Here is a 26,406-nt window from a genome sequence, read left to right as displayed (position 1 = left end):
AATTTTTAGGACGTATTTTTATTTATTGAAGTTCACATTTAATGGTTAAAAATAATTATAATTTTTTGTATAAAAAATGAACGGTCTTACGATATATTTCACATCTAATAGTTAAAAATAATTATAGTTTTTTATAAAAATAATTATAGTTTTTTGTATAAAAAATGAATTACAACCCTTAAAAAGTATAAGAAAATATTTATCAAATAAACTATGAGAAATAAACAATTTTATATCTTACCTATGTCGTTTATTTAATTCTTAAATACTTATAAAAAAATACACGAGGTTGAGTTAGAATAGTTGTAAATGGATAGAATGTTAAATAGTTTATCACTTATAAATTTTGTAGTAAATTTCTTAAAGAAGTAAATAATTATAAATCCTCCGTGATGGGTCGAAAAAATAGTACTCGAGTTTGAATAGTGTTCATCTGATTTTGCGGTGTACATTAAAAATACCCATAAAATTCAATATTATTTTGAAAATAATTGACTTCTGGTTCTATAATGGACCCCAGATCTTATATTGAAAATATATTCCATTTCAAATTTGCCTGTACAATAGTTAAAAATAAATAAAATTTCAATATTTTATTGAAAATAAATGATTGTTGGTGTTATAAGGGAACCCAAATTTTAGATCATAGAAAATGTCTATTTGAATTTTATATTCTCTTTTATACATCTGATTAAGCTTGAGTTTTGGGCATCATATCTCCTACCATAATTTACTCGTAAGTTTAATAAAAATTACTAAAATACACTTATAATTTTTCAAAATTTTAAGGGTGTTTTAGTCATTTTGTTTGTTTTTAAATATTTTTTGGTATTATTTATCAATGTGGGGAGGATGAGATATATCATCTTCCTAAATTTAAGCTTAATCCTTAATCTAAGCTTAATCCTTAATCCAGTGTATAGAAAAAAAATAATATACAATACACACTCCACAACAATGGGACTTGAACGTAAAATACAAAAATATGAAGACCATTTTAAAATTTGAGAGCAAAATAGGATCTATTTCGTAAATTTCCCCTAAAACATTATGGGACACAGATGCGTGTGTTCTTGCATGTATTGTGGCGTTTAGAACACGATACTTTGTCTAATTTTTTAATGTTTGAGACATTTTTTTTTTAACTTTTATTATTTAAATTTCACAATAGAATATATAGTCTCACATAAAATACCACATCTCCTTTATCTAAAATGAAACGTCCATTATCTAAAATGAAACGAGCCATATTCTTTCTAAAAACCATTTATAGGATTGATATTTTTGACACTAATATATGTGTCATTAGCTTATAAACAATTTATTAAGCTGGACAAATCGATCAAAATCAGATGATTTGACCAGCTTTTTGATCAAATTACAACCAAAGTCTTTTCTTTAAACTATATATATATATATATATACTTGAACTTTCCATGAAATCCCTAGCAAAAAAATTCACATTAGTCATTATTTTATTTCAAAACTACATTCCACATAATTATGTACCACAAATGGGAGCAAATGGGCAAAATCACGTACCTAGGATAACAAACACGTTACAAGTCTTCTTGGAAAAAACCATGATTTGCCAAGACAAAAATATCATACTCCTACCAAGGTTTCCAACAAAGAAGAATGAACTTAAAAAAAAAAAAAAAAAGGAAAAAAATTACTTAAGGCATTGATCGTCGGTCCCACTTGTGGTACTGATATTGGGCAGTCGAGCCTTATCATGCTAATTACCCTAAAATAAATGATTAAACATGGCTCATATTTTTTCCCATAAAGGGAGAGAGTCCTAGGTTAGACAACTACAGTAAACCTTTAATGGCCTAAATTGATTTTGGATCGATCTAATGATTACGATTGAATTTTATATTTAAATTTTATTTTTTTACAAATTAAATTTACTTGAAATTTTGAACGTCTATTATAAAAAAAAACAAACTTAATAAAAATATTTTTTAAAAATATATAAAAAATAAATTGAATAAAATACCCCTAAAAGCTATAGGCGTTAACTTTTAGAGATATTTTGTTCAGTTTATTTTATTAATATTCTTAATAGATGGGTTTTGATGAGAATAATAGATGCTTCAAAATTAAAGTAATTTATATTGAGTAATGACACAATGAGACCCTCTCACACCCATATGAGTAGGATCCCAAATATCACCATTAAATTTTAGCACATATCTTTAGAAAAGTTATGACATGGGTGTGCAACTTGGGTGAATGAGTTTATTGATAAAGTTTATAGAAATTTGTGTCAAAATTTAATGATGATCATTTGGGATCTTACTCACGAGTACGTAGGAGGGTCTCGTAGTATTTAAAAAAAAATTAAATTAAAACCAAAAAATATAATTGTTATAACACTCACACTGTTCCATCAACGACTGGGTTGAGATGATATTTTCCCCCCCATAAGGGATATTCAAGTTTTTCAAGGATAGGCCTGAGCATATGGTAATTTGGACGAAGGACTTGTCCATTTCATTAATTTTACAAAGAACATAAAAAGTGAACTAACTTCTATCCATATATGGGAAGTCTTTGCAGTCGCGGGCTCAACAACTCGACTCAACAATTTTATCTAATAAGGTACGCAAATCTACCCCCAGATTTATTATTTGTATCTTTTAAATATGTTATGCTTTTAAGGTTTTTCCTTTTATCTTCATTTTTTCTCCCTCTGATTAGGCCTTCTGGGGTTAGGATTTCCTGGATTGGGACTATGAGAAATCATGTTTGTGAGGGTTTTTAACCGCAGTGTTTGATAGTAATATTAGTATTAGGGTTTTCCAACTGTTTAGGAATAGGATTGGTATTATTGGGTTGTTAGGATCTGGGTCTTCCCAATTGGTGTTCATTTGATTGGTGTATTTTTGGATTTGGATATTTGGTGTTACTCTTCTGTTTAATTAGCATATTTTAGGATCTGGGGTGCTGCAAATTTGTTTTTTTTTTTAAGGAATTGGGTGTTTGAAATAGGGGCCCGTAAGCTTTCCTTTTCTTCTTGTTGAAATGATCAGTCATGGGTCATAATGTTCAGGGTTTACAAGATTAGGTAGTTCCAAGTGGAGATATTCATAATCAATTTATTTTCTAACAGATACTCATAGTTACTAATTATTTTAAAGGAAACTCATAATTGGTGATTTCCTTTGTTCCTTTCTTCCCTTCTTTGAATTGGGGTTTCTTTATATTTGGGTGTTCAAATATTAGACGTTCTGTTTTATTTGAAGCAAGATTTTTAAGAATTAAGACAAGGGTATCAATCTGCTGGTCATAACTCATAAGCCTCAATTTCCTCTTTTATGGAACAATTGGACCATTCAAATCTTGTTAGTCACCAGATTTTAGAACAACTTGCCATTGTCTGTTGCTAAATTTCTATTATCAAAAAATGTATACGAACTTCATAATTCACCAATTTTGTGTGTGCCCTTTATAGAACAATATGAACAGATGAGTGCATCCGTGTTTGTGTGTTTTGTCTAAAGTGGGAAACAATCTCATGTTTACTAGGGAACATGACTCCTTTGTGTTTGTGTTCTTTAGAGCGAGAAATGATCTCGTATTCATGCTTAGCATCAGACCTTGACTGATGTGTGTGTGTGTGTTCTGCTTGAGACTCTCTGATTTTGGTTCTAAGTGTTCTTCATAGGAGAAGTGATTTCAAGCTGTAAAAAAAATCTCTTAAGTAAAGATAAATACTATTTTTATCTGCATTGCTTAACTGGGTCTAATAAGGGTGAGGATGATCTTTATTGTTTACCTAGAGATGAATACTGTTTTTTTTTTTTAGGGGGAATGGGGTTGGGATCGTGGTGGTAGTACTACCTTAGCCCCAATTAAAGATCTTGACCTCCATTCTAACTAACGGATTAGAAACTTGACTATTTCAAAAAAATTGGTAGGGGTTCATCATCCTCGCTGACTTACCAAAAAACAAAAATGAATACTTTTTTTTTTGTCTATGATAACAAAATGTATGTGTTGCTTTCTAATTTCAATTGTTCGAATGTCTGTTTTAGATTTTAGATGGATGCTGTCTATATACTCTAGTATATACCCTTTCATGTGAGGATTTGTTATATATACAGTTTTATAATATTGTTACATATAATGATCTGTTAGTACAATTCATCTTTGTTGGCTTTGAAAGGTGTTGCTCAGCTTCAAGTAACATCTCAGGTTTGGTGTGAATTATAAGTAAGCCAGTGCTCACTGTTTAAAACCAATAGTTCCTGTTAAAGCTTTTCATCTTACAAGGAGTGCTAACTACAGAGAGTGGGCATCGCGTAATATGATATGATTCTTGGAATACAATTATGGCAATTGGCCATTTGAAATTGACTAATTTAGCCAACAAGAAGACTGAGCTAGGAGAGTTGTTTAGAGATTAGAATCAAGGCACTTGCTCTTTCAATATAAGATGAAGGATAAGGTAAATCCTTCAAAAGAAAGGGAATAGAATTTCACAGTTTCGAGAAAAATTTGCGAAAAGAAGAAAACTCGAGTGTGATAGAGGAGAAGGCAAAGAAGTTAAAGATTCATTTTAATGAAGATTTGATCTCAAACATTTGAAACCCACATAGGTCTTCGAAATCTAACCACCATCGGCCAATGGAGAAATAAAGAGCATGAGCGTATGTTTGCTTGTGCTCATGTCCTTTCTACAGTGGACAATTTCCTTTCCATGCTTCACGGGGCCTGCTGTGTGTGTGTAAGAGAGAGAGAGAGAGAGAGAGAGAGAGAGAGAGCGCACGTTCTATTTCATCTTCATTTTGGTTTTCATACGAGTGCCTTTAGCTCACAGAATATGCCGTGGGATCAATATATCTCTGAACTATTCACATGAGAACTGTTCTTGTGATTGTATGCAGCCCCCGATTCTTTTGTACATAACCACCCCTTTTTCTCCATTTCAGCACCTAGCCATATTTCTGAAACCAAACCACCCAGGATATAACCATGACCAAAGATGAAGAGGAACAGGTCAGAGAAACCAAGGATGAAAACGACAATCTTGAAAGCCTCCCCTCAATTGAGCTCAAGGTCCTATTTTTTGCCAGGGCCCGGGACCTAACCGGGCTGACACACACAGCTCTATCAGTCAAGCCTGGGTGCACCGCCCTTGAGTGCGTAATCGAGCTCTTGGCTAAGTTCCCAAGCTTGAGAGAGATAAAGGATTGCATGGCCTTGGCTCTCAATGAGGAATATGCACCAGAGACTACCATAGTGAAGAATGGAGATGAATTGGCTGTCATTCCACCTATAAGTGGAGGCTAAGGGTATTCTGGCTGAAAATGTGGGCTTTGTGTTCATAGCTTGGTGGAAATGGGGTCTTGTTTTGAGAATTTGGTCAGAAATTTCACCTTTTGTGGAAAGTTGATGATTTAATCTAAGGGGTTGGTTGTTGGCTGATAGTTAAGGAGTTGGTTATGAGAGATTTGAAAGACAAGAATGTAGACGAGAGAGAGAGAGAGAGAGAGAGAGAGAGAGAGAGTATTGTGAATCTCACACTGCATATCTGTGCAAGAAGTATGCATTCTGAGGTTCTGTGCTGCTGGCCTAGAGAGAGAGAGAGAGGGAGAGAGAGAGAGAGAGAGTTGTGATTCTCACACTGTATTTCTGTGCAAGAAGCATGTATTCTAAAGTTGTGTGCTGCTGGCTTATAAAGAAAGAATTTATGGTGTGGTATTGCCTTCCTCTGAATAGGTAACGTTAGTTGAGATTACAGGAGTGTTTAAAATCTCGAAACTCGGACCGGGAGTCGAATTGGTCACCCACTTGTTCAATTTGAACCCACTGAGCTGGCTTGGCCAAACTAATAAAAAAGAAAAAAAAGAAAAAAAAGAAAAAAAGAGAAAAATGCAAATGAAATTTGAAGAGTTCAAAATGTTTGAATAAGGTCTAGGAACTTCAGATCTTCTTAAAAACAATTTTCTTTTAATAGAAATTTATTTAGTGTTATTTATATACTTGTAGGTCTGAGTCCCAACTCCCGATTCCCTTGAAAGAGTTTGAGTCCGAGTCCTGATTCAGGGGCGACTTGGACATGTGGCTATGGGTCCGGATTAATCATGCTATTCCAAGTCGACCCGGCGATTTTTGTGACACTAGATTGTACCATGTTACAGCATCATACAAACAGTGAGGCACATGTCTTATCGTCCATCTGTAGTCAGGAAAGGACGGTGGAGATGAGCCTTGCACCTCATATTATTTACAATTAGTCAAATTCACATGCTTTGCACCTCTACTTTGTGCTTGAAAGTTTTTAATTGAAGAATATAAGTATCAAATAAATGAATAAATAAATGTGACGTTTGTAACAAAAATAGAAAAATACCTAGAAAAACATAACACCATTGTGAAGTTTAAAGAGAAATAATTAAAAAATAACTATGAAAATAAATAAATTAATGAGAATATTATAAAGAAATTAATGAGCTGCTGCCAAAAAAATAATTGCAGAAGATGATAAATACAATGAAAGAGGCAAGAGGGAAAACAGGGGATGGGATAAGAATGATAGAAAAACAGAAATGAGAAAAAAGATAAGAAGCATTGATTGACAAAGGATTTTCAAAAATAAAGCAAAATGAAATCTATACATGTTGGACGGACTTTGGATGTGCTCGTAAATATGAGCTATCAGATTATCATTATAGTTTTTTTTCAACTATTTGAAGTCGGTTATATGAATCCTGGTGTGCAATTCTACTCTATCGAGGGTCATACTCTCGGTGCAATTCTGCTCTATCGATGGTCATACTTTCAGTAAGGTCATAAGTTTCATATATTTCCTCTCTATTTCAAACGGATTTTGAAGTTGGTGAGGCGAACGTCGTCTTAATATTCGACCTAAACCATCCGATTCAACATACCTCAAATCAGATATGCGCATTTTAAGATATCCAAATCAATTTTTACACTCAATAAATGAGTTCAAGGGGTTAAAATATATTTTTGGATCCTCAATCAATAAATAAAATAAGGATCATAATTTTGAACTTGGCCATTTTTTTTATTGAGGAAATGTTATGTGTAGTCGGCAACAGTTTTATTTTAATTGGTATGTCAAAAATTGTAAGCAACTTAAATGAAAGTTGTGTTGCCGATATTTTGCTGCAAGAAAAGCTCATAGAGAAAGAGACAAAAACATCAAACAAAAGAGCATTAGATACAATATTAAGAGAATATATATATATATATATATATATATATATATATATATATATATATATATATATATATTGATATACTTTCAGAACTATTATTAATCAAGAGTTAAAAGAGATCAATCAACATGAACAAAAGAACAGGAAAAGAATATTATAAAAGGAAGATCCGTTAACATTTCAAATTATAAAAAAAAAAGAGAAAGAAATAAATAATTGAATGTTATGACAGAGAATAGGTTACTAGACATCACACCCCAAACAAAGAGACACACTTAGAACTATTTCAAAACATAAAAAATAGCATGAAATAATAGCAACGGACACATCCAATAGAGTGGGACAAAAAAATATGGAAGAAGTTTATATACGGTTGCAACTTTAAATTTTAAATTGTAGAATTAAGGTACACCTGAAAAATTTACTATAAAATGTTGTTTTGATAGTAGAAAACCCTTTAATTGATCATCTCGACATAGATATGTATGAATATGAAAAGAAAAAATGATTTTGAATATTAAACATAATGTATCTTGTAACATATTATTTGGACGGACAATTTTCAAGATTTTCAAATGTTCTTAGATCTTACTTGATTTGAATCCTTTTTAAAGTTCAAAATTTTATAATTAGAGATGAAAATAGATTCTCAAATCATCCTAAGAAGATTAAATCCGTCATTTGCTCAAGAATGAGTATTAATTCAAAATTTTATAATTAGGACAAAATACCCATGTTTAAGCATAGTAAATCCATGGATAACATGACGCATTTACATTTGGGTATCAATCCCATATGGCTTATTTTAATGGTGTCTTAAACTATGGCATATAATGTTGATCATATATGATTAATAAAGGATAAAGTATACAATAGGACAACTTGTCTTGGGTACAACGAGATCACAATTATTTACAACCATTAGAAGTTAAATTAGCGTTGGGAGTATGCTATTACTTGGAATCTAGAGTCTTCAATTTTTTTTTTTGACTCAAAGTCTCAAGAAGGTTTTATTTTAACTTTATAATATACTTTAAACTCTCATATTTTACTTCTCATAGTTAGGGCAGATAGCCACTTTTTTTTGGTTGTAAACCCTTGTTTTGTTTTTCCAATTCCAAACAACTAGAGGTATTGTTATAACTTAACTGGAGCTATTTTAGCGGGACCAAATTACTAAAATACATTTAATTGTTCAAGGTTCCCAATCTTGAATAGAAACAATTTGAATATCTTTAAAAAAATATCTAAAGTAGTAGCTCATTGAGATGAAATTAAAAAAGTAAACCTATAACCATAAATATGATGATTTATCCTGTGGATATTGAATGATATTAAAATGCCTATATGGAAGGTTTTTGGATATGAAATTTTGAGATAAGTCACTAGATGAATATGTTTTTTCAAGGGAAAATATTTTTATATACTTTATTTTGGTGTACTATTTTTCTATAGACTTAGGGTTTTAAAAAATTTAAGACGGAATAGATTTTCTAAAACTATCAAAAAAATATTCTAAGACAACTTTTATGAGGCTCATAAAATTCATTGCATATTTGATTCTTTTAAGAAACTCATTACTAGATTGAATAGATTACACTCTGTACTCAAAACTTTGGATAACAAAATTACATGGATCCTCACATTTTGTCGAGGCTCACAAAGTCGGATGGTCCCGAGGGAACATATCCTTTGTCCACTCTTTTTTTGTGAGAATATATCCTTCGTCCACTTATTTTTTGAGATGATATCTCCTTTGTCCACTCTTTTTTTAAGAGAATATATCCATTATCTACTCTTTTTTTTTTTTTTGAGAGAATATATCCTTTGTCCACTAAAAACTTTTTTTATGAAAATTCTTTTTGAGAGTATTTAAGATAATTTTTTGATTTATGACTATTTTTAAAATCCCAAAATTTTGAGATATAACCTCAACAACTCAACTATTTACCTCACAAAATAAAAAATAAAATCAAATATGCTATGTATGTGTGTGTGTTCATGAAAAAAATAATGCCATGAGAATGTGAGGGGCCATCGAATTTTTGAATGGCTAGATCCAAGTATACAAGAACTCAAAATCCGATTTTTATCTTTAAAAACAGGTATTCAACATCCCAAATTTTCACATAAAAAAATTCTCAATAATAGCTCTTTTAAACGAGGAAGTAAGTGAGCTCTATATGCTTATGTGGGATAAGTATATGCTCTACATGTTTGGTACACGTAAAAATACTTTTATGAAAGTATTTTAATGTGAAAAAACTCTTTTCTATGCTTATTGTAGGAGTTTTTGCACACCAATTAGTTCGAGCATATTTTTTCACACCTATTGAATAGCCCATTGGCATGAAAAATCTCCCATCCCTAATCACATGGAAATTTTTTTCACATGAATATATTTTCACAAATGTATATTTCACACGTACCAAATGTGTGTAGTGTTACCAGAATTGGATTGGCCCCTAAATCAGTAAAAGTAATTCTCTAATCAAAACTGGTTTAGTCAAAACGGCTGAACTGTAATTTAAGAAAAATAATAGTTTTAACAATAAATGGGTGCAGTTGGTATATGGATGCATCAGTAGCTATAGAGGTAAGGTGCACCTTCAAATTTTATCATGGTATATAATTTTGATATAAATGTTTTTAAGATTATCTCAAAGTCTATTTTTATATCTAATTATAAAATTTTAAATTTAAAATATGGTTAAAATTAAGTAGATCTATAAACATATAAAAATCTTGAAAATGGGTGATGTAGATAATATATTGTAAAATGCACTATTTTTTTGACTTAAAATCTGTTTATTCTTCATGTTTATATATCTCGATGATCAATCAATGGGTTTTTCAACATTAAAACTACCTTTTTCGATGGATTTTTAGGTGCATCCGTAGTTCTACGTTATAAGGTTGCATCCTTATATAAACTTTTTCCATATAAAATATATATTTTTTTAAAAAACCCAACTTGTGTACCAGTGGGCTAGTCAAATTGCCCATTCCAATTAACAAAATCAGTTAAACATGAGTTTTGATAGATCGAACTCAATTTTTTTCTTCAGATTAAGGCACTAGATAGTTTGACGAGCTAGACCGGGTGGATCCCATCTTTATAACTATGCTTGAAACTTTGTTTCATAGCCATCGTTCTAAAAAAAATATGTTTCGGATCAGGATTTGATAGGAATAAACTCAATTCCCAATCAACAATAGGAATTGAGCCAGTTCCCACAAAATTAAGAACCCTGCGATCTCCATATCTTGGTTCCTAGAATTTATATTTTTATCTATTTTATTTTATTTTTATCAGCCTATTATCAACCAGGAGAACCGGTCGGATTACGATCTAGATCGACAATTCACCGATCTCGACCTATTTAGCATTGGGCCGGTAAGGATGTTAACTTCATGAGACTAAATCTGCAGTATGATCTCGCGGCAACGCTACTCTCGGAGACAGAGAATCTACTTTCCCCCGCGTGACGGCTACCAAACGCCGGCCTGTTCATTCGCTAAAAGTCCGCCACTCACATCACGGCACGTGTACACGCAATACGGTAGAAACAAGGATCCTCTGTGTTACTCTGCAACCTCGTACGAACATTTAAAACTCGAAAACTATAAAAAAAATTAGTATCCCGTCTGCTTTCACTGAAATCAAAACCTCCAAGAAATGACGCCTCCAATGAGAAAAGCAACACACGCGTGTTCTTCTTGTCCACTACTCATCAATGGCCATTAACGTTTCTCTGCTCTCTTTTCTCTTCCTTTTGAGCTCAAATTTGCTCTGTTCTTTGACCTCTGCAACTTCTTCTCATAAGTGCAATCCCTCCATGGATGCAACCCTATCTGCTCCAACCCCATTAATAAATTTTCTTCAACCGCTGCAGAGAGCTGCCCTGGATTCGTTTGGACCATCGGGCTTCGATCCGAAGCTCTATGTCGATCTTCCGCTGAGGTTCGGCCTCGAGGAGACGGAGAGAGCCTTCCAGGAGCTTCCACGGCTCTCGAATCAGTCTGTCGAAGCTCGAGTCCTGATGGAATTTATTGAAAATTACATGGAGCAGGCTGGGAGTGATCTTGTGTATGTCGAGCCGAGTGATTTTGTGCCGGAGCCTCCGGGGTTTTTGCCAAATGTTGGAAACCTGAGGGTGAGGAAGTGGGCCCTGGATGTCCATGGCCTATGGAGGAATTTGAGCAGGAAAGTTTCAGATGAGGTTGGCAAGAAGCCCGAAAAACACACTCTTCTTCCGGTGCCGGAGCTCGGGATGCTCCCTGGATCGCGATTCAGGGAGGTGTACTATTGGGATTCTTATTGGGTGATAAGGTTTCGCATGCTTTTCTTCTTCTCCTTGGAACGTGGCAATTGAACCTCCATGTTTAGCGTTAGGCAAATTTAGCAGGTGGACCACACTCGAGCTGGACCCACCAAGTCGGCCCGGTGGGATGGGTGAACCTGGACCCTACTAGTGGGTCTGGGTTGGGCCCAGACCTGACGAGTTGACACCACCCCCACTTAGATTTGAGATGAATTTGGACATTAGATTAGCTTGTACATCTCAGTTATTGATGATGATAATGTGTAGTGTTTTTTTTTTCGGCGCAGAAGCTTTTATATTGACGTCATTGCTTCATGGAAATTTTCTCCAAGATTTAAAAACTGAAATATGAGAATTGTAGTTCATTAAAGCAGAAGCTCCAGAAGAATTTTTGGTATCATTTCCAGGGATTTCAGGAATTTGGTTTCAAAATTTATTTCAAACTCCAACAGTTTTTCCTATTTTGTGAAAAAAACATGTTGTTGGACAAAATTTCGGGGTCCAGGTCTGGACCTGCCAATTGGACCTAGTGGGTCGGATTGGGTCTAACAGACTGGGTCCGGGTCAGTCCGGGCGGATTTGGGTGGGTCTAGGTCAGTTTGGACCAATTTGGGGTGGGATGGGTTAGGATCGGGTCGAAACCCAACATGGTTCACCTAGAGCGTAATAATTTCGACCCGGACCCTCTTTACACGCCTATTTAGGTTTAGACAATATGGAATACTAGGTTATTTGTACATCTCAACCATCTATGATGATCTCTTAAACAGTGTTTTGACCATGGTGCAAAACTTTTTGATGTTCATGTGACATTCTCATTAAAATTTCGCAAAGATGTTAAAAAAAGGAATATACTGAAAATGAGAATTTTCGTTCATCAGAGCAGTTGAAATTCTGGAAGAATTTCCTGTAAGATTTGCAGGGATTTCAGGAATTCGGTTTCAAATGTTATTTCAAATTCCACTAATTATATTCTCTATTATTAAAAAAGTCCCCCTTAGTTACTACTTTTGGCCAAAAATTGGGTGAAAATTTTATGCTTGGAGAATTCAGAACCACCCTATTTTCCATCATGGTCATTGATAACCACTTCAATTCTCTCTCCATATTTAGATTCTATTTTAGCTTTCTTTTACTAGGATCTGGTCAGGTGGTAGAGACCCATGTTCATGTGAGAAGGTCCGGTTTGGCCCTTGAAGTTGGTCTTGAGATAAATCAAGCTGATCTATCCCTTTTTTCTATTCTTGATTATTCTTTAGTTCTCCATTTATCTCATAGCATTATATGATGGACTCTTTAGTGCAAAAATTCTTCTTTGATATTCATTTTCAAGGAATGATTCTATATTCCGATGGGCTTATGCCTACAGTTAATCTCAGCTCCAGAACACATAGCTGGAGAGATTTTTTTTTCAGGCCGGTATTTTGGACATCATAGTTGCTTGACAAATTAGACAATTTCATTTTTAGAAATATTGATAATTAATTCTTGAATTTCTAGATCCAAAATCTACTGAATAAACAGCCCGCATTCACCAAAACTTATATTCTCATTTTCCCCAATTTGTGTGAATTCATATTTTTTCATTTTGATTATCTAGATGAGGTCTACACGCATGCAAGATTTGATGTCAAATTGATCCCTACTTCCCAAAGTGGCTTATGCTATAATATAAGCCATGGGCTTCTCATATATCTTTTTCCTTTTTTTGTTGTACAGGGGCTTGCTTGTGAGTAAAATGTTTGACACAGCTAAGGGACTTGTTAATAATCTCATTTCCCTGATTGACACATATGGCTTTGTATTAAATGGAGCTAGGAGTTACTATACGAATAGAAGGTGTGTGTTTCTTCTCTTTGCTTTTTAAGTATGAATGCCGTGGAATAAATGCATTGTCTTCAACTACTATATATGCAATTTGTATTATTGATCGAATGATATCATTTCTCCCATTTCCATAAAACATTTGCTACTTATGCACTCATCCAGAATTAAGTTCACATCCGGGAAATTAGATGAGAGAGGAGTTTAAATATAGTAACATTCAAGTGGTCCCCTTCCAAAATCCATCTTAGAGATGGTTTGATCTAATATTTCACTTGGTAATGGTCTCAACCACCAATATCATGGATATGCAAAAAGAATGAATTTAGACCTTAAAAATAAATTTTTTTTAAATGAATTAATATGAATGGTCCTAAAAGCAGAAGCAGAGTTTAAGACAATCTGTTATTAATATCTATAATCTATTTTTTTTCCAGTTCATGATCTTGTTGTTTGAGAATATCGACATCTTAAATGTTAGATCCAAGATCCATCTTGGAAGGAGGCTGCACTTGCACGATTCGTTGGCCGATGGAATAAAACCCTGTCCATTTGATTATTCGCATATGTTGCTTTGATGATGACACAACTGAAAAAATATTTGTTCTAAGTGTCATCAATATGCAAGAAATTTGGAACGTATTTGTTTAGATACTTTGTTGCAGGCTTCCATTGAGCTTGTGCTGTCATTCTTTGCAATTCCTTTTTTTCAAGCAAAGGTTAACTATTTTTTGGGATTCCTTTTTATATTCAATTTTAAAATATCAACATAAATCCGAAAGGTCAAGTATGATTTTTCGTTACCTACTTTTAGTGGGTTGCTGGATTGGAGCTTTTGTGCATGTGAGAGTTAAGGCACTACGTTTGTGAAACTTTGTGTAGCAAGGTTTAAGTGTTATTATTTATTTTCAAACTAGGTAGCTATTAACATCCATGCTTTGTATCAACTTGTTGACATGATTTAGGAGGAAAGAGAAAAAGCAAAATTTACTTAAATAACAATAAAAAAAAATACAAACAGCTATGTCTGATATTAAATACTTCACTTGGAAATTACATTTTCCTTCATGCTCAAATTACATTGGCAAGTTGCATTTGTATAGTTACTAGTTTGTTTTTATCCCATTGGACCCTTTATTCAGTTGATGAGGTCTTGTATTAGAAGGAACACAACAAGATAGATATGTCGGATGAAATACTTAAGCTCATTTTCTTTACACACATATAACTCATAAATTAACGTTAACTAATGGATGACTAAATCAGAGGAGTGGTTTATTACATTTGGGTTATCAGAGGAGTGGCTTATTACATTTGGGTTATTACTAAATCAAGGGGTTTAGTACCACCAGCTATTGTATAGCTACTTCATTGGCTTCCTTGTGCCTGTGCTTGAATGATACTTGCTCGGAGTTAATTTTGAGAAACTCATTTAGCTTAAAAAAGGAAGCTTGGGAATCTCTTCTATCATATCCATAATTCTCCATAGTCAAGGTACTTTTTCAGCCTTGTTTTATCACATTCACTCAATCTTATACTTGCAAGGATGGATCTTTTGCTTCCTCTCCTCTATTCTGTGGATCTCCTTTTACTCTTACCTGAGTCACATAGAGCTGCTTTTAGTGTGCAAGATTGACATATAAAGGGCATGTACCTTTCGTACATGTCAAAACATATATGGAAGTGGTGAGAGACAGAGATACCTTTGGCAGAATGATAAATATGGAGAGCAAGGAGTCACCCATGTAGGGTCAGGAGTCAAGTGGACTTTGAAGTTTGCTTATGTCATTGGTGAATAAGAGTTGACTTGACATCTAAAACTTCACAATGGAAAAGGGAGGTGTATGTCCTCAACTATCTTATTGACTTTACTAAGTTTTGAGCATTTCTATAAATCAATAGCAATTAAAAGATTCATTAAACATACTTAAAATGTACATTTTCATGAGAGAGAGAGAGAGAGAGAGAGAGAGAGAGAGAGAGAGAGAGATGAAGGTGGATTACCTTAAACTGAACTTTGCAGTGCACCTTGAAAAAACTTACAGCTATACTCATGCTGTAATGAGGTTTCTTCTCTAAGTAATCTGATAATAAGCTTCATGAGCTTATAAAAATCTAGAATTAGAAGGGTCTTGGGGAGAGTTATCTCTGCAGACCATCTGAAGTATGATGAACATTAAACAAAATCCATCTCATCTATCTTGGCTTTCATGGGAATCTTGTGTAAATGTTATTTTTTCCATGTATCTTGATGTATCAGCCCCTTAATCTTTTGAAGTTTGAAATATGAGTATCACGGGAATTTCTGCAGCCAACCACCTCTCCTAAGTGCAATGATCTGGGAGATTTACATGAGAACTGGCGATTTGGATTTTGTTAAAAAATCATTCCCTGCTTTGCTTAAAGAGCATAAATTTTGGAATTCAGGTAATTTTTGGAACTTTGTTCGACCAATAGCATAAGCCTATAATAATTATCTATCAATTTGCAAAACTCGTTGCTCTACTTTTGCCTGTTTACTACCGGTAACATTTGGCTGAAATGACAAGTCTATTATCCTGTTTCAGGATTTCACAAAGTGATCGTTCAAGATGCACATGGTTGTAATCATACTTTGAGTCGGTACTATGCAATGTGGAACAACCCCAGGCCTGAATCCTTTACAATTGTATGTACTTTCCTCTGCACAATGCATAACATCATTGTAGATGGTGTTTGCTATCCATGCTAATTTGATTGCTCCTTCAACAGGATGAGGCATCTGCCTCCAAGCTTCCAGATACTTTTGCAAAACAGCAATTTTACCGTGAAGTGGCTTCAGCTGCTGAATCTGGCTGGGATTTTAGTTCTCGATGGATGAGGTAGCTATTTTTGCTTTTTTTTAGTGTTAGTTTCTTCTTTGTACAGTACTTTTGGGACTTCTTGCTATTAATATGTGTATCTTTAATATGTGTACCATTTTCTTTAGTCTAATAAGGGTGAGGACCTTAAACTTTCTTTTAACCCGTCTCAAGCACGGGTAAAGGAGGTAGGTTGCGTTAGACAGATAGCCGAATAGAGGAACAAGATTCATGTAGCCAACCCTAAATAATTGGAATAAGGTTTGGATGATGATGATGATAAATGTGTACCAATTTCTTGTCAATACTTTCCCAATATAAAAAAAGCCCTCAAGTTGGTAGTCCTTTTGAATAGCATGTAACATAGCAGTAATATTTTGCCAGTATAGCATGACTCACAATGCCTATTTTTATAACATTAACTCTTGATGGTTTTCAAGACATGCATTTTGGAAGCACTCCCAATATTCTATCGTCATTTTGCAGCATTTCTAAAGAAATAATGTTTGGCAGTTTCTGTTTCCAAACTATTTATGCATTACATCTGTTGGAAATGCTTTTTTTTTTTCCCCATTTAAAAAGAAGCATTTGTGGTTCTTAAATTGCAGTTCACCTTCAGTAAAGCCAAGACAAAATGAATTACAGTCCATGAATGCCAATGTTTTGTGGATACCAACTTGAATTATGAATCTGAATTGTCTAAATATTTAGCATGTATTCTTCTTCTTCTTCAATTGTTTCATTTCTTCAGATTGAAAAAGAATTGAAGGCTTACCTCTCCTTAAAATAACCAAGAACGGGTCATCTAAGTTTCCCAGCACATATCTTTTTTATTCATCTAGTTGTGGCATTTCTTTTATAACCAATACTGACATATCTTCTCTTGTAGTGACCCAACTGATCTTACAACATTGCGAACAACATCAATTCTTCCGGTGGACCTTAATACATTTATACTAAAGGTATCACTGTTTTCTTAAAGTAATCATACTGTCTATGTTTAAAGCGTTTTATTATCTGCAAAATGTGTTCAAATTCATCCATTCCTTTTCATTTTTTAAGTTGGAAAAGCTTTCTTTAGATTAGGTTGCAGATGATCTTAGCGACATTACAATAAACTAATAAGAAATGAATTGTGTTCTAGATGGAGTTGCACATTGCTTTCTTTGCCAAACTACTTGGAGAAGCTTCAATATCTAGGGACTTTATAGCTGCTTCTGAAGCTCGTCGTACAGCAATCAAAACCATTTTTTGGAACTCAGAGATGGGCCAGTGGCTTGACTATTGGCTTGGTAACAGCAGATGTGAGGTACTTCCATGCTCATCAGCCATTGTGTATTTCATTCTCTCTCATTTATTCAGATGTTCTTAATTATTGGATTTTGAATATTTCAGGACATTCATAAAATGGAAGCTCATAATCAAAATCAAAATATTTTCGCATCAAATTTCATTCCTCTATGGGGTGAGGTTGATTCAGGTTTGTAACAGAATGGATTAAAAAAAATATGAATTAAAATATATTTTTCTTATCTCCAAAATCCTTTTTGGCTCGTTCAATTGATTTTATTTCCCTTTAGAATTAGCTTGATTGATGTAACAGATTGTTAAGGTGCACTTTATAACAATAATGTCAAGTAGGTGAATCAACTGAGAAGGTTATGAAGAGCCTCCAGAACTCTGGTCTTCTTCAAGTTGCAGGGATATCAACTTCACTGTTGAACACAACTCAACAATGGTTAGTTGCTTCCATTCCATGTTGTTTTTAAATCAATTCTGTGGTTGGATCATGTTCCTGTTGAGTTCGGTTTCTTGCGGTATCCTTGAACGTTGAATAGTTGAGGAGAGAATCAACTATTCAGCATACTTTTTATCTATGTTGCAAGACACAGGCACAGTTGTCTATATGCTATGGACATCTAAGGGTCAGATGCGGTGGCCTAAAATCAAGATACAGAAAGACACATCCGTACACATTAATTTATAATAAAATAATATGTTTTAATATATTTATTATAAATAGTTTGTATTTATTGCACTTAAATGTGGTTGATGCAAGGATAGAATACATAAACATGACACAAGATGTCTTCAAACGCCAGCCTTGTGCTTCAATATTTTGTTAAGGTTTGTGTGTCTAGAATTGTACAACATCCAAGTATTGACATGCGTTCACATGCGAAATGGCTCTAGATAAAGAGTGTCTGAGTAACACAACTTCTTATGCAGGGACTTCCCAAATGGTTGGGCTCCATTGCAGCATATGATCATCGAGGGCCTCGCAAGGTCTGGGTCCAAAGAAGCGAGAACATTGGCCCGAGACATGGCTTATTGTTGGCTTCGAACAAATTATGTAGCCTTTAACAAAACCGGACAAATGCATGAGAAATACGATGTCGAAGCATGTGGCGAGTTCGGTGGGGGCGGCGAGTACACACCCCAGGTGACATTTTCTCAATCTCTGTATGAATATCGTCCATTAGAAGCACATTACCTTATGGTACATATGGTTAGGAACTTAGAATTATGGGAAGGTACACCATAACCCAATGATGTATGGTATATACTACCCCAAAGGGCATCGGCATCTGTTCCTGATGATGGATGGTGGAGATTGAGTTGTAGTGGGGACCATGGGGAAATTCACCTGGTTGGGGTTCATCACCACCATCCACTAGGTGCAGACATGGACGTCCCATGTTCAATCAAATACAATACCCCACGTATGTTGCATATTGTGCACCCAATGTTCCGTTACTCGGCTTTGCCCTATGGGTGAGGCGGCTTTTTCCCGAGTCTTTTGTACTACAATATATATATCTTTATGTAAGTAATATTTAATGGGTGTGGTTTCTATAAGGTTGCAACCTTAAACAATCCAATTACGACACACTTCCAAATTTTATCATAGCATGTAATTTTGTTGTACAAAAGTATTAGGATTATCTCAAAATCTATTTTCATAACTTACTATAAAATTTTAAAATCCAAAAATGGTTAAAATCAAGTAGACCTATAAACATATGAAAATCTTGAAAATGGGCGGTCTAGATAATGTGTTGCAAGATGCACTATTTTTGAGACGCAAAATCTTTTTTTTTTCAAATTCATTTATCTTGATATCGAGATGATCAATTACAAGGGTTTTCAACATTAGAATAACTTTTTTCGATGGATTTTTGAGGTGCATCTATAATTCTACATTTGAAGGTTGCAACCTTATATAAACTTTTTTCATATTTGATAAATGCCCACTTTTATTAAAGTGGGGTTCAAACTGCTCGATGGGTAGCTTGGACGGTTCTTTGCCATTATGCCGAGGGTTCAAAACTTGTCATCAACAGTGCCTCTTTTTTTTTTTGGACCCATTATTGGACCCGGATTGGGTCTGCCCCTCGGGTTTGGGTCCATTGCTACCCCTAATGTAAGAGCGGCATGTCTAACTAATATGCTATTTTGCATTTGATGTTAAAAATAGAGAGATAACTAATTTTTTGGCCTTTATTTTTATTTTTTTCAATGGGGCTGGACTTAGATGAGTTACTCGGACTCGCCCGAGTAAATCGGGCCTAGTACCCGATTGGACCCAAATTCACCGGATCCGGACCCAAGCTAAAAATTAAAATATTTATATATTTAACTATATTTCATAAATTGGGACTCAAAAATATTACTAGACCCTGATTCGGACCTGGACCTAAAATAGTGTTTGGGTCCAAGATTTGGACCCGGATTTGATCTGCTGGGTGCAATTTTTGGACCCATAACCGGACCCGGATCGGGTCTTCCTCTCGTCCGGATCCATTGCACAGAGCGGCACAGCTAACTAGTAAGCTAGTTTGCATTTGACATTAAAAATAGAGAGATTATATAATATATATTAATTTTTTGGTCTCTATTTTTATTTATTTTAATGGGACTGAACTCGGACTTGGCCGAGGTGAGTACACTGGGTGCACCATATCCAATGGAAGTTACGTCCCACGAAGATGTTTCTTGGAAGAATATGGCCAAGTTGGTTCTCTCTCTCATATTCTCATTCTTATTATTCATTTTTGTTTTGCGTTTACTCAGCCCAAAATATATGGCCCAAGCTATGCTCTTAGCATTAGGGGTCTCAATGGACCCAGACCCAACCCGGGACCCGATGTCCAGACTGAACACAGGTCTGGATATGGATCCAAGAATTGGACTTGGCGAGTGAGGTCTGGGTCCAATATTTGAACCCGAATGCTATTTGGGTCCAGGGCTATGTGGACCCGATCGGAATAGTGTTATTATATAACTCATATTTAATATATAATATTGTAATAATATTTAATTAAATATAATTATATATTTTATTTATAATATTTAAATAATATACGTATATATTTAACATAACATTTAAATATATTTAAATATATATTTTTTATTTTTACGTCAGGTCCAATCGGGTTCGGATCCCATAATTTCTTTTTTGGGTCCGGGTCTGGGTCAAGTCGGACCCAATCCGTTGCCACCCCTACTTAGGCTCCAAAACACCAAATTTCTGCCAAAAGTCTGCTGAATTTTGATTTCATTGGATTATACTTCGTATTGGTGAAATTCTTATTTGCTTAAATGATTAGAGAATGACATTTGTTAGAAGAGTAGCTATAAAATTTCTCTCCATTGGATTATAATTTAGTAATTGCATTCAGCTTTGTTTCTTTTGAGTCTTGGAACTGATTTCCATCATGCTGTAGACTGGTTTTGGTTGGACAAATGGTGTGGCCTTGGCACTTCTTGAAGAGTTTGGGTGGCCTGAAGACCTCAATATCAGCTGCCAATGATTTTGTTGGAAATATTAGTGTTCTAAAACTCGGTTGAGTCCACTCAAGACTTGCCTAAGTTACTTGGAATTGGCAGGCATCTAGTCCCTAAGAAACTGGTCAAACTTGTGGGTTCTTATATTTTATTGTTATTATTTTTACAGAATTCGTACTCATTATATATCAAATTGGATGGTTTGGAATGCGTCACGAAGTTCAAGAATCTTTTTTGGAACTTTATGTCTATTCAATGGCATTCTTACAATCACCCATTTTGAAATTTAATGGACAACATTGAAATGGAATAATTTGGGATAAAAAAAAAAAAACAAAATAGTGAAACATTTGCGTAAATATATAAAGGGATTGTCGACAAATAAACCATTTATTTTTTGTATATAGAGGTCACAATCATTATCACTTAGTATGAAAATTTTTTTTTGGGAACTTTGTTTGTCCGATGACATTCTTACAACCGCTCATTTGAAATTTAAGGGACAAAAATAATTGTGACCTCCTCATACAACAGATAAATGATGTCTTTCTAGAGAATCCCGTATACAAAATACGCGATCCTCTTCTAAATATACTTCTTATGAAGGGATTTATCCATAGGTTTCCCCAATATTTGACAATCATGGGGCAATGTTGATATTATTAAGTTTTATAGGAGGAATTACTTCCCCATTCATATTTGCTTAAATTTTCTCTAAATAACAAGTTTCATTTTTTTATAAAACATCTTGATTAGATTTGTCTAAATCAAGCCAAAGAAGCTGAACTAACTATCACCAAGTGTTTCTAGATTATTATGCTTCAGTTAGGGTGTAAAACCTCAAGACGTTTGCTTTTTTCACTAAAGCAAAGCGATTGTTATGGCACCAGTCCATATTATAACTGCCAAATGAGAGAAATTGGAAAATATGAATTGCTCCACAATAAAGTTTTAAAAAGTGGATACAATAGGTGTTACCTTTTTTAATTAGTTATGATTAGTTTATAATAAAAAATAAATTAACTGAAATCATAAGAAATATAACTTCAAACTTGTGTTTATTTTTTAAACTAATATAACCTCTATTTGGTTATTAATAAATGGTAGCTATTTTTACCTCTATTAGGTTGTTAATTAATGGGTGTTATTTTTACTGTTATAACAGCCATCCCGTGGAATATCTAATTTCTGTAAACTAATGTTTAAAAATTGAACTATTGGGTCAAATCATTGTTCGCAAAATCGCCGGATCTAAACGCTAACCGCCCGGTTAGATTGGAACCGGCCAGTGGTCGGTTTCGGTTTTGGGCGGTTAGGTTGATCAACTGGTATTTTTTTTTTTTAGAAAAAGTATATAAATTCTCAAAAATAAGAAATTTGATTTGTAATGTATTTTTAAATATTCTTTACATTATGGTAAAGATTAAAAATTGTTTTGGTCATTAATACTTACTTTTATATTTTTTCATCTTTTTAGAAAATTTTAAAAATCGTCTTGAAAAATATAAATTAAAATCTATTTTTTTCATTAATTTTTAACGTCATTTAAATGTGTTTTGTTTTAATCATTCTTTGTATACTTTTCATATTTTAGTAGATTTGCTTTTGTATTTTATTTTTATTTTTTCAATACTTTTTTGACCGCCGAGGACTTGTCCGGTTAGAGCGGTTGAATCGGCTGTTTTACCGATTAGGTCGGTTAAACGGCTTCCATGCCCATGTCCGATTAACCATCCCGGTTCGATTTTGTGAACACTAGGTCAAACATGCTACCCACTAGTTTTGAGCCAGCTTGAGACTTCGGACATGGCTCGCCGGTTCTCCAAGGTTTCTGACCTACCCTTTGTAAGTTGGCTTGCCAATTAATTAGTGTAGATGAAAGTTGGACAAGGTCATCTATCATGGTGTATATAGATTTTAATTTTTTCTTTCTCACCGATTAGAACACTTACAAAAATCCAAGTACAATAAAATTCACTTGAAATTAATAAATAAAAGTGGTTCTCACTTTAAAACACTTACAAAAGTCTAAGTACAATAAAATTCACTTGAAATAAATAAATAAAAATGGTTCCCACTTGCTGCCACTAATTACAACTTTTTTTATTCAATGAATAAAACTAGCACAATGTTTATAGGAATAAGAGAGCATAAGAAATGAAACATTGCAAGCCACAAAGTAAAATGCGAGAAGATTATGTTAATTGGACTTAGTGCACCCCACATCGGGTCTCTTTCTCCAATGGCTCACGGGATCAATGGTCTATCTCAGATCTTTGAAATATGGGAAAGCCTTAATTACAACTTTTAATCATTATAAGAACATGGAACATCACAAAAACCACGAGGCCTCATGAGAACGTGGAACATCACATAAACCACAAGACCGCAATACCTTATATATGTGGGGTGTACCTCATCTTTTTATTTCTAGCTTAGGGCGTGCCCCTATTTCTAACTTAAGAAATATTTTTCTAAAGGAGAGGGAGATCTTAGAGAGAAGAAAGAAAGAGAAAAGAGGTGTAGAGATTTATGGGAGAGATGACCCATATTTATAGAGTTTCCAGAGGTTAGGGTTTCTTTAGAGTTAGTCATCTTTATGTAAATTAGATTCATATCATTATATATAGGAGACCTGTGGGGTGAGAGATTTGAGCAATACAATTATTAGATCAAACAACATGATTCAAAGGAATGTGCTAGAACTTTATTCTTCAACTTCCTAAACTTAATCCCATCAAATAATGAAAATATGAAAATAATATTATACTTATATTTATTTTTCATAATCTTCTTACACAAACTTTTTCATTAAAATCAAATTACGTTAATTTCAAAACCTTCCATTCTTGTTTCAATCAAAATCTTTGTAAAACACTTTTCATAAATTTTCTAACTTGATTGATTCCCTTGATTCACAATGTTAGAAAATAAAAAAGTACCCCCACTAAATGGGGTGTGCCACCCATAGGGCCCTATGTGGGCCCTAGGCACATCACAATGGTGGACTTGGTAGGTCCCATGGGTCCTCTCAAATATTTATGAATTATAAAATTATTAAAATGATTTTTAGGATTTTGTAAATAAAGAAATTTTCTCTCTTAATATTTAAATATTGAAATTTGAATTTCTCTAATTTTTGTTAATGTATTTTGTTAAAATAAAATATCCAGAGACTCATAAAAATTTAAATAATCAATCTAAAAATCTTTTACCATCAAAACAATTAAAATTGAATAATTTTTTATAGGGATCAGATCCGACCAGGTCTGAGAATTATATTATTGTTGAAGCACTTCATCTTCTATTGTGGACTCTAATCCAAACTTGCTTTTTCAAACTGACCCAGCAGTTCCATAGTCCACAGACCTTCAAAGGGGTTAATGCGTAGGCCACTAAAATCCACTAATAGACAAGATGATACGATTCCAGTTTATGGATAACAGGCTCTCCCTTTGATAGCCGTATCAAGAAAACGAACCATCATTGAGGGTGAAGTATGTACATATGCGAGAGATTGCCCCTATGTACCATAGAGCTGTGGTTGTATTAGGTATGTGTGACCTTGAACTCGTCTCTATGTATATGTTGTGTGATGGTTTAGTGATGAGCTTTTGGTTATCGTCTCTAGATGTTAATCATCACACACAAAGGTCACATAGTCCACACATCTGAGCAACTCTGACCTTATCAATGGATGACTCATTAAAACCCTCATCAGTTTTGTTCCATGCTCAAGCAATAGGGGTTTTCCAACTCACTAGCCTAACATGTCAAGTCAAGTCTGTATCGATCCCTTTGGACCATTATCTCTCGATCCCTTTAGACCATTATCTCTTGGTCCCTTAGACCACATTCTCTAGGTCCCTTGGACCACATTCTCTAGGTCCCTCTAAACTATATTATCTCGGTCCCTCAGGGCCATACTCCCACTAGAGTTCTTTGTTTTACTATATCAGATATTGATTACATGCTCTTGTGCCTTCAATGGCTACAAAAATCCAACAAGTTAAGTAGTGTAGATTAAAATTGCACAAAAAATGCATATTTATATGGTTGATTAGTTAAACAATTTGGTGGTAATGGAGGAGCATTTGTTAGTTAAGAGAACTTAGAACCTCAGGTCTATGGTAAAGTTATGTTTAAAAGAATATTATTTAGATGAAGGAAGCTTAGCTACTTAAAATTTAATTACTCACACATTGCCAATATGGTGTTGGTGGATTATTATAAAAGTGAGTGAAAGAATGTGCACCCCTTGAAAAACTAGTCTACATGATACACTTAGCTTGTGCAAAGTGCATCAAGTGACAATGTAGCATGTATTTTTGCTAGGAGAGCATATTCCTCCTAGTTCTTGCGTGTATTTAGAGGATGTGAACCTTAGGGCTACCGAGATGATTTTCTGGTTATTTTAAGGTTAATTTAAGTCATTTATAATTACTGGAGCAGATGGAATTTTTTAATCATTTTATTTATATTTAATATCATTTATTTTAAAAGTCACTTGGGTTTGGAAATATGAGTCAATTTGATATTTGTATGGACACCTTTTAAACATTAAAAAAAAAATGTAAAAGTGGTGCGTGGAGGGTTGGAAGCTCAATTACATGAATCTATTTTAGAAATAATGAAAGAAAAGCCCTAGGCTTTTGGGACTCTAGTTGGGTTAAGGAAAAAATCTAGGGTTTTTAGGCATTGCTTGTGTTTGGCTTCAAGTTTGTTAATTTTGCCATTCTCGATCAATTTTTCAATATCAATTTGGTACTAGAGCTCAGGTTTTTTTAAACAACAAGGCTAGGAAACTACACCCAAGTCTATGCTTTATTGATTTTGGGCTAAGTTTTATCAAATTCAGCTTAGATCTTGTTGATTTCAGTGAGAATTTTTATTGGTTATCTGCTTAGGATTTGTGATTTTGGTAAACCTATAATGGTAGAAGGGGCTGTGGAATGGGGCTTTCGTAGACCCTCTTTGTGATCCCTGAGAGGAGGCAATTGAAAACCTCAAAAGGTAAATTCAGTAGCTGACGAAACACTTTGCAAGCATCAATCATGGGCAAGACGGTGATATTTTGGCCCAAGAAGATCTCAAATACAACTCTTTTCATCATCATGATTCCAATGATAAATATAGTGACAAAAGGCCTAACTTCAAGTATTGTGTTGTTTTATTAGAGAAGCTCTATATTGTAATCACTATTTGCTAGTTGAAGGTAGTCATAAGGGTAATGCATATTAACCTTGGGCCGTTTCAAAGTTCACAGTGGAGTATCACGAATGTGTTCTTCAAGACCAAGTATGTTGTGTTTATGTATTACAATCATGGCAGTTCCCATTGGGCCCAAAATGCAGTTGATCCAATGTCGATAAGGATGCAATAACATTGCATGCCTTGATCTCAAGTCTTATTAATATGGGAGACTGGGTAGTG

General features: G+C 34.1%; 2 protein-coding genes across 3 annotated transcripts; both read left to right on the top strand.

Moving 5' to 3' along the window:
- Nucleotides 1-2,465: 2,465 nt before the first annotated feature.
- On the top strand, nt 2,466-5,712 carry CNX7 (co-factor for nitrate, reductase and xanthine dehydrogenase 7). The gene is made up of 2 exons (XM_006857798.4): nt 2,466-2,607; nt 4,941-5,712. The coding sequence occupies exon 2, from the start codon at nt 4,984-4,986 to the stop codon at nt 5,299-5,301; it is 318 nt and encodes a 105-aa protein (XP_006857860.1). The 5' UTR covers nt 2,466-2,607; nt 4,941-4,983; the 3' UTR covers nt 5,302-5,712.
- Nucleotides 5,713-8,280: 2,568 nt separating this feature from the next.
- TRE1 (trehalase 1) lies at nt 8,281-21,181 on the top strand. Of its 2 annotated transcripts, XM_006857799.4 has the most exons (11): nt 8,281-11,529; nt 13,241-13,360; nt 15,657-15,772; nt 15,913-16,013; nt 16,097-16,206; nt 17,075-17,147; nt 17,330-17,494; nt 17,581-17,665; nt 17,827-17,923; nt 18,415-18,628; nt 20,913-21,181. In XM_006857799.4, exons 1-11 carry the CDS (start codon nt 10,934-10,936, stop codon nt 20,997-20,999), a joined length of 1,764 nt encoding a protein of 587 aa, XP_006857861.1. In that variant the 5' UTR covers nt 8,281-10,933; the 3' UTR covers nt 21,000-21,181. The 2 variants fall into 2 exon arrangements, with proteins under 2 accessions (XP_006857861.1, XP_088704519.1); XM_088848393.1 differs by lacking the exon at nt 15,657-15,772 and having other exon boundaries at nt 11,195-11,529.
- The last annotated feature ends 5,225 nt before the right edge of the window (nt 21,182-26,406 follow it).

Source organism: Amborella trichopoda, chromosome 9, assembly GCF_054954075.1.
Source record: "Amborella trichopoda isolate Santa Cruz 75 chromosome 9, AtrichopodaSantaCruz75HAP2 v2.0, whole genome shotgun sequence".
Classification (NCBI taxonomy): Eukaryota; Viridiplantae; Streptophyta; class Magnoliopsida; order Amborellales; family Amborellaceae; genus Amborella; species Amborella trichopoda.
The sequence above is the reverse complement of the archived record's forward strand: the minus strand, read 5'-3'. Positions and strand labels throughout refer to the sequence as shown.

Bases quoted from the DNA above. Each gene is read 5' to 3' on its own strand.
- TRE1 (XM_006857799.4), top strand. From the start codon at position 10,934: ATGGCCATTAACGTTTCTCTGCTCTCTTTTCTCTTCCTTTTGAGCTCA. The intron at 17,495-17,580 runs GTACTTCCATGC...TGAATATTTCAG, and splicing joins TTGGTAACAGCAGATGTGAG to GACATTCATAAAATGGAAGC. The intron at 18,629-20,912 runs GTGACATTTTCT...ATCATGCTGTAG, and splicing joins GCGGCGAGTACACACCCCAG to ACTGGTTTTGGTTGGACAAA.
- CNX7 (XM_006857798.4), top strand. From the start codon at position 4,984: ATGACCAAAGATGAAGAGGAACAGGTCAGAGAAACCAAGGATGAAAAC.